At 38.7% G+C, this 9342-nt stretch overlaps 1 protein-coding gene across 1 annotated transcript in view; it reads left to right on the forward strand.

Moving 5' to 3' along the window:
* Positions 1 to 5854, forward strand: part of si:ch211-250c4.3 (uncharacterized protein LOC100535981 homolog) — a 43819-nt gene extending 37965 nt beyond the window's left edge. The window contains exons 5-8 of the mRNA XM_044373219.1: positions 1019 to 1146; positions 2365 to 2486; positions 3541 to 3645; positions 3942 to 5854. Of these exons, the coding sequence (XP_044229154.1) occupies positions 1019 to 1146; positions 2365 to 2486; positions 3541 to 3637 (347 nt within the window). The 3' untranslated portion in view covers positions 3638 to 3645; positions 3942 to 5854. The remainder of the gene's footprint in view (positions 1 to 1018; positions 1147 to 2364; positions 2487 to 3540; positions 3646 to 3941) is intronic.
* The last annotated feature ends 3488 nt before the right edge of the window (positions 5855 to 9342 follow it).

Raw genomic sequence — 9342 nt, forward strand, 5'->3', positions numbered from 1 at the left:
GTTTGATTGAAACTGGCTTTACAGTGATACCGTTTTGGGCCCTGAGCAGATCTGAAATGACTATGTCCAGTGTGCAAGGTATTGCTCATGCTGATAAACCCACAGAGAATTATCACCAACTCTGCAGTTCCCCTCATCTCTACTGAACTTTTTAGCCTCTTTCAGCCAATTGTTTTGGTTTTCCAGTCCTCAAATTCTGCTCTCATCAGCCTTGTTTCGAGCAGCATCAGGCAGCTGACAGGCAAAGTTAGAAACTAGCTGTGAACGCAGCTAAAGAGCCAGATATTTTTCTTAGGAGTTGGTGGAGTTAAAAGGATTGAATGTGGAACTCCCCTGGAAAATATTAATTGCAACAGCATGTAAGTTCACCCAAAAGTCACCCAAATGTGTTTTCTCTACATAAGGAAATGATTTTAATGAATGTTAAAGAAAGTGTATAAAAATCACAAAATGTTCACACTGAACATACGGTATTTGCAAAAAATTCACAATGTTTAATTTGTTTTTCCTTCAGTATCTGCTTGTGGTAAGTGAAACATGATATATGTCTTTGTGGTTCTGTTCAGGTAACTTGAAGCACTTGGTTAGGGAAAGATTATTATCATGGTTAAATATCGGTAAATAATTTACTTTCTCGAGTAGTCTTAACCTAACAACATATGAGAAGGAACATGTCACAAGACCGCAGCACTTTGTAGACTGGAAAAATGGTTGCAAGTAAACATAAACAACACAGTAATTACATTTACTCCAAAACACTATTATTAGTAGTAGTATATTTAGTGGTTGTTTTGCAATTGTTTCCTTTTTTTCTGTTTTTTCACCCTAAAAAGACAGAACAATACACAAGATAACAGACACAATTCATACTTACAGTATGACAATAAATGAACAGACGAGGTTCATCATATGAATACAGCTTTCACTGTCTACCCGAGTGAACCCTCTCCACACACACAAACACACACACACACACACACACACTGCAACAGCTCCTTGTATGTGATTTGTTTTTCAGACATGAGCAGCGAGGCTTTGACAGCCGTACCTCTGTGGAGGAGAGGCCTGAACCGAAGGAGTTACACTGAGGGGGAGGTCCACTTCCTCGGTGACAGCACCGAGGGGCTCTCCATCCCCCAGCGGAGGGTGAGTCATGTGCACATGCTGTAGATCCACTGCAAGAATCACAGTCAGCATAGTCTTGATGGTATGGAAGAGCAGGACCTCTTCATATGAAGACAAATAAGCTAATTTGCTGCCAATAATGAGGAAATTTGACTAATGCCCAAACAGATTTCCTCCCATCACCATCAGCTGTTTTTAGTTTTGATAGCTAGTTTGCTTCTAAGCACTAGTCATTCAAATATACACTAATTCTTGTTGTGGAAGTTGATCCATAGTATCTAACATATTTCATGACTTATATGATTGGTGACTGTTTTTTTTTAAAATAGAAAAATTATTTATTTTAGCACCAGTTGTATTGCAACCATCACATGCTTTCACCTTAGAAATCTGACTTTTGGGTTAAGCAAGTCTGCAGGGTGCCCCCTAACCCCACCCCCCAGCCAACACACTCTGAATCACTTAAAGTTGCCCAATGTCCACATCTTCTGTTCACTGTCTTTATGGCAAACAGACACAGCAAAACTCTTACTGATGACACATGATGAATGAGGGGCCTGGAGGAGTGATTCTCCTTCTGCAAAGGCCCCACTGTTGGGAACAAACTGTAATTAATGCAGCAGGATCATTTTTTAAGATCCAACACAATAAGTCTTGTTTTTAGCTTGATTACTTTTTTTATTTTTAACTTTCCAAAGGTTTGACACATTCATCTGCCTCATGGTACACTTACAAGCTGTTTTTTTCTGAAAGTCATCACCTCCATTTGCTGATAAATACCGTTAGATGTTGTTGGAAGCCCAGGAAGAAGCTAGTAAATTGACCTTGAGTTAAGATTATTTTGTCAAACTACTATTCACAAAGTCAAAACAGAATTTTCACACTCAAGTCCTTCCAAAGGGTTTTAACAACCTAAGATTTATACAGTTAGCAGTGCATGTGCTCTGTTTGAAGTTAAATCATGAAAACCGCTTGAATTTAATTGAAATTAGAAACTTTTTGTTTATTCTGTCACAAATTATAAAATATCATCTTGATAATCTGATAGATTTGTGGATATGAAAGGCCTTGGGGCACACCAACACCTGGACCCTCAAGCTTCATTTGACCATGCGTGTCTTACTGTCATCAGTAGATTTTGCTGTGTGTTCCTGCAGGGTCACTAGTTTGTCACAGCTAAAAGTACATTAGTATTAAATTGTTGCTCTTGTGTGTCTATTCTGCACTCTCACTGTTCAGCTGAGTGAAAGCTACACATGGGGCAGAGTCAAAGAACTAGTGAGGAAAACTAAGCTGAGGAACCATAGCAGACTGGGACTGAGCTCCACCTCACTGAAGATGTCCTGTCCACAACTGTACAGGTGAGCAAACAGCAGTGGCAATATACAACAGACCACAGTTTGCGGTACATACCGTCTGGATTACACTCAGCAGTAGAGACACTAAGGAAGAGAAATATCAATGAAGGGTTTAGCAATCAACCAAACTGCAGTTTTTATTCCTACTCTATGAAGACTTTCCAGACAGAACGCAACAGAAGAGATACATATAGTTCAAGTTCAAATGTTGACACAGATTGTCATATTTTTTCATGAAAGACTGTTCTCTCCGTATGCTTATGGAGAGAATAGTGCTTAATGATAAAAGTATGAACATTGAAAAATATCAAATCTGCTCCCAAACTCTCTGACGAAGCCCAGATTTTAGTGTCCTTTGTTTTCGTGGTGATGTCTCGGCTGACATGGCATCAGTTCAAAACCACTGAAAAGGAGCTGTGCTCGCCTCCCTTGTTTGCTGAACAAAACCAAAAAAAAGGAGAAGGAATGCAAGTTATTTGACTGCAATGAATAAAAGCCAGCATGAGGGGAAAGAAAGGCATTTTTGGGGTGGAAAAGTGGTGACAGCTTCAGTGACTTTTGAGCAAGAAGAAGAGAATGACAGGTTCCTGGCAGGTGGAGATATAAGGAGCTATTAGCTTCATTTTTGCCCGGGAGAGGAGGGGTCTGGGTGTGGATGAACTGTGGTATTTCTGTATTTGAGAGGTTGTACAGTGTAGGAATCTGATGGGAGGCCCTTCAGCTTCTCTCTCTGTCTTGACTGGGGCTTGGCACGGACCCAGGCGGACAGAGGAGGGGGTGGAGTGTCAGGCCTGAGGTATGCCTGGAGGAGTGGGAGAATTCCCCCGTGGATTTAAGCTGAGGCCTGGTGAGATATGGCTGCAGTCCAGGATTCATTAGAAAGAACACCGTCCTCCTCCTGAGATGTGCACACCAGCCTGCTGCAGTGCTTCTGTCAATTTGGGAATAATGAACAAATGTTTTCTCATACTCGCAGACTGGGCTGTCCCACATATCCACCAGAAATACTGTAAAAAGCCAGAAACTCTCAGTAATAGTGGTCTGCTCTTCATTACAGGCCTGATCTGGGACCAGTAGAACCTGCTGGCAGAAACAGGAACTCCATGATTGCCCTGGGCCAGCAGAGCAAGTTGGACTTCCCTTGGCTACAATAAACATCCAGGTAGCGCACTAGTACCATATACTATATTAAAGGCCTGTATCTAGCAAGATACAGACCAATCCTCAAAATGCTTATTGTTAAATAATAAAAATGTCAACAGTGACTATTAATATGAGACAGGCGATGGACCCAGGGTGCAGGCGTGGAAAGCAAATGCTGATACACGACTACGGTGTGAAGCCTCACACTACTAGACTGCATTTCACTCAGCTGTAATCACTGTCCAGTGGAGTTCTTGACAAAGGTGATGAGAGCACTTTTCTAAACCCTGCCCAACATCTTTGTCTCCCCCTCAGATCAGATCCAGATGGCCTCACATGGGAGGAGAAGGAGGACACAACACAGGGGAGATGATTCAAGACTGGGGAAGAAACAGTGAAGAAGAAAATGGAGGGAATGAATAAGAGAGAAGAGCATGAGGGAATTAAAGGAGAGGAATCTCGTATGAGGGATTCAGTTGTTGCACGTGAGGGAACATGAGTGTTTATTTGAGACTTGTTAAATGTATATCACAGTGAAACTTAGAAGTCTGATGTTCTCATATAAAATAATCAAGATGGGGCTAATTATATACATCTAAAACGATCTAAACTGTGACATACTGCATATACATGTTGATATATTTACAATAGGATAGGTTTCCATTAGAGCGCTGCAAAAACTGTAACAATCCAACTAATGTGAAATATAAACATATTTCATATCTTTTCATTCTGTATTTAAGTTTGTAAATGTGTTATAGACAGACTGCTTTGTATATAGTGTGTGTATATGTGTGTGTGTATGTGCGTGTGGTGTTGTATAACTGGGGTGCATGCAGAGATAATGTGTATGACGTGTTCCAGTGTGTGGATCATACATCATGTTAAGGTATGGGCTGAGGATAACATGTCAGATAGAAACCACAGCCTCACTGCAGGCTACTGTCTCCTCTTATGTAACCTTTCAAAAACTCTCTTCCATCAAACAGCAGCCTGCCTTAACATTCAATTTTTTCATTCTCATCCCATAAACTCTGATTATAGGAGGCTGCAGAGGAACATCAATCTCTTGATATAACTAGAATACATATAACTAGTGTGTTTAATAACATGCAAAGCTTGAGTTTGCCACATTAAGCGCTCTGATTTATGTTCTGTGCCAGTGTTGCGTCACTGAAATTCTCTTGTCTTGTCCCAGATAACATGGAGTCATGAGTTACAGTAGCAGAAAAGAAAAGTTGATGATTTCTGAAATTGTGTAAAGGCCTCATTAATTGGAATCATAAACATTGAGTATAAGCCCAAATTTTTCTCTCAAGCAGAAACAATTTCAATGAATTCACATCTGCATCCAAGCAATCACACCACCTCAACAATCTGCAGTATGTTCAGTCTTAACACACCTTTGAAGCTAACTCAGTTTGAAATTGGTGATAAAGGGGCTATTTGCTAGCACAGTCCTGTTTTTCAAGGTTGCACTGCAGCTTGATCTATGTACATTAAAGTCATTAAATTGAATACTGCACAGCTGATATTTCTGCCATTTTTTGTGTAGTTTAAGAAACAAAATGATGTGTAACTCCTGACTTGTCATGACTTGTAAAGCTGCACTCAGCAGGACATCCAAGGAAAATATGTCAGTGCAAAAATTCAGTGATTCAGAGCGAAAGCAGTGAGTGATTAGCTTTAAGGATGGAGACTTGGTAATAATAAAAAATAACAAGAATGACCTTTTCTCTACAGAGTAACCAGAGAAAAAAAAAAAGTTTTTGAACGCCAAATTTTGTTAGGACAAGGCTTTCCACGAACTGCCACAGCAACAGATATAGTAAGTAGCAGCTGCTCTGTTGTGTAAGACAAAGTGCTTCCAACACCACAAGACAGCATTTCAGTTCTGATTAAAGGTGGAAATGCTTCAGAAATATTGTCTAGGTATTATAATACCAAGGGATGCTCCATAGTACGCTATTCTAATGAACTCCAAAGTGGTAAAAAATGTATTTACTGTATACTGTACAATAAAAGTGTATTCCTCTTGTGTCTGATCAGTCAGCAGAAGGAGGGATGTATGTAGAATTTTGTAAGGCAACAAGAACTGTTTGTGTGTAAATTATAGCTGATGTTTCTGTGTATGACGTCAGACAACTGTATCTGTATCTTTATTGTATGTTTCAGTATGCACCAATATTCAAATTTATTTTTCAAAATAAAGTTAAATCAAAAGTAGATATTTATGCGTGCTGTCATTGTGTTCATAGCACTGGTTTATCACCTGCCATAGAGTAATATGGAGTAACAATTCAATGCTCTCTAATCTTACATTCTCTAATATTTCAGTGATAAATCAACCACTGTGAGCATATTGTTGCCACAGATGTACGCAGAGGTTGATCAGAATGACATCAAAAATTATTCCACACTGTGATGTTATAATTTAGCTGTAACATTTACCAGACACTTGTCACATGGTAGGAGAAACTTCCATTAAATGTATAGTAAATGAATATTAGACCTCCTGTTTCTGTTATTGTTTTAGATGAGGAATGGTGATAATGTGGAAAAGGCAACATTTTCTGAAGAAACTATGATAAACTGTGTAGAGAACAATAACTACCCATAACTGTTATAGATGGGTGTCACAGTGATCTCTCTATGGCCAGGTTTCCATCCAAATTTAGCAGAATTTTTAAACAAATTTCCAGAAAATCAGCAAACGAAAATACAAATTCATGCATGTTTCCATCAGCTGCTGTTATATGAATATTAGGAGTTGGTTCATCAAGATAGTGGTTTTAGTGGTGCTAATTCTCCAGTCAGTGCCATTAAACCATTGCAGAAGAGGACAAAAGAGTGGCAGTATGCAGTGAAATACAATGTAGAAAACATGATGGAAATATGATATTTCAGTTTTTTTCCTGTATTAATATGAGGAACATTATAGTCTCCTCATCACTCCACACAGATGTTTTTGTGTCTTCAGTGATGTCCTATGCTTCATGTAGGTCATCATTTATTTACTAAGTCTGTTTGCATTACACTTACACTCATTTTTCTTTTATGGATACACCAGCTTTTTCACCTCAGCCAAGCATTAAATGCTTTTGTGATTTTTTTTTTTCAATTTTTGCCATTTCCAATCCAGAATTTTATGTGCAAATTATGTGAATAAAAACAGGTGGATGGAAACACATCTTATGTCTCTGTTTTTCTGTCTCTCAGTACTAGCTGTCCTCTGACCTCTCTCCCTCTCCCACCCTCCTTTTTTCTCTTTTCTTCTCTCTCCTTCCTTTACTTCCTGACTTTGTTTTGGCTGGCTCCTGTTGTTGCTTTATCTGTCACTACAACAGTCAAGTATTCAAAAGCTTCGTAGTATTAACCCCTATATTTTATTGATCCACCAGAGGTCCCTACCTGCCCCCTTGGATGTGAGCTGGGCCATTGCAGCTGCCTTTAAACAGCCGTCAACCGTCAACCAGCCCTGCTCCATCAGCTCATCAGTCTGTGGGCAACTATACTGTCTCTCACTTTATCAGTCATGCTACAGAGCTTCCAGAGTTTTGCCTTTTTTGTGCTGCTAGCTTGAAACCTTCAGTAAAACCCAAAAGAAACAAACTGCCTCAGTCTCTGGTCTGCTCACTGCACTCGGGTCCTCACTCTCTGCCATCCTCACATTATCCACTATCCGTTTTTACATCATGTGTTGTGTTGTATGTTATTGATTATATAGCTTCAAGTCATTGTTGACTTTCTCTGTTTTGAACCAAGACCACCATCTTTCCCTAACCTTAACGAAGAGCTGTGAGTGTCTAAATGTGACTATCAGCAGATACTGTATTGTAACATCAGATATTTTGATGGGAAACAAATGAAATACTTTGTCAGTGAAGCTTTTTATTCTACATTTAGAGATGTACCAGATTTAATTAATATTTCCTCATTATGTTGAAAACAAAAGAAATCTGGGTGGCATTAAGTTTACTCCAAAACGTATTTGTTGTTGATTGATAGCTGTTGATAGTTCTGTCTAAACATCTCCAGGAGAGAGGGTTGCTTATGGAGACATAGATGGAACAGATTCATTATTGCTAATTCCACATGTGCCTTTCCTGCTGTGTCAAATCACAAATCCTCCTTCAGAAATGGCAAAACTCATATTTTGGTTTAATTCATATTAATGTTAATATTTCATGGCATTGCATCCAAAGTGTTATGCCAGTTTCATGCACACTCTACGTTAATAATTTAATGAGTGTTAACTGACCTCAGGTGGTCAGAGTGATTAACTACAACTAAACTGACACCCGATCCTCTTCAGGAGAATGGTCCTTTGCAAATGAGCTGTCTTAAAGGACAGGTTCATAATTCTTAAAAAAATTAATTGCTGAAATTACTGATAAATTGATTACAACAAGCAAAACCTGTTTCAATGTTTCAATGTTTCAAACCCCCGTTCCTGACTGACAAAGGAAAGGCCATGTCGAGGTCATGGTTCACAACATGCCTCCGTCTCCACTGTAAACGATGTGGAATCCTTTCTCAGCTGTACATCTATCAGTCCTTCCATATCGGTGCAGCTACCTTTGTGGCTGCCTTGGTTTCAGCATCCACTTGCTGGCAATGGGTCGCTCGTCTTCAGCAGATACAAATGTTATGTTCACCCAGGAGTAAATGAAATAACATTAGCTCAACAAGCTATGAGCACTAATACATAAGGAGACGGACATTAGTACCTCATTGTGTGATAATAAAAATGCTCCATTTAAAAATGGTTAGCTGGGTTTCATTGCTCTCATTTAGGTAGTATGATCTCATATGGGATGCATGCTTGCATTCCATGGCTTGGTACAGTTCATGCCTCAGATCATCTAAGTTAGACTTGTAAAGCTCTGTGAATGAAAAAAAGCTGTTGCTGATTGGATGGAGTGCTTTAACACCTCTAATTATGTTGCAGTTGGGCTTGTAGAAGCGTTTCTGTAACTCCCCAATCATAGAGTCAAGGATTGGATAGAAGATGTATAATTCCATGGTTGTATTTATTATTTGTTATATTTATTTATATGGCATCAGTGCACTGAAATTGTAAACTTCACTGGGAATTTAATAATCATAAATAACTATAAATTTAAAAAAAAGCATATAGAACAAAAAACATATGCATGTATATATTAAACTTGAATTAAGAAAAAGGATAAAATATACATAGAATGCTGCCTATATATCTTAAAAAAAAAAAAAAATCGGTGCATATCGGACAACATATACGCCGATACAGACATATCTGTCATGGTCAATATCAGTTGACCAATATATTGGTCAAATGATATTGACCATGAACTTTTGATCTTTGTTAAATTGCTCTGGGTGCAATGTTATTTCTCAAAATGCATCTCTGCCTGTGTTGCTGTAGTGTATCAGTTCCGTACAATCAAAATCTTGGCTTTGCTCCCTCACAGTTTTCCAACCCTGTGTCTGAAGCAGCTGTCTTTTTGCACAAAACTTGATGCTGTCTTAAGCTGATTCACACAAAGAGGCAGATTTCGATATTAAAACAAAATGTCCAATAAATTCAAAATGATGCAGCATACAGCCAAATTATTTTGTAAAAAACATGATATAGAGAACTCAGGATTTCAAGTTCAAATCAAATAAATCTAGAAATCTCCTTGTGCTGTCCTGGATAGCCTTAATCCGTTCCTCCTGTTTTGCATTCTTCTTG

The sequence above is a fragment of the Thunnus albacares genome, chromosome 14 (assembly GCF_914725855.1).
Source record: "Thunnus albacares chromosome 14, fThuAlb1.1, whole genome shotgun sequence".
NCBI lineage: Eukaryota > Metazoa > Chordata > Actinopteri > Scombriformes > Scombridae > Thunnus > Thunnus albacares.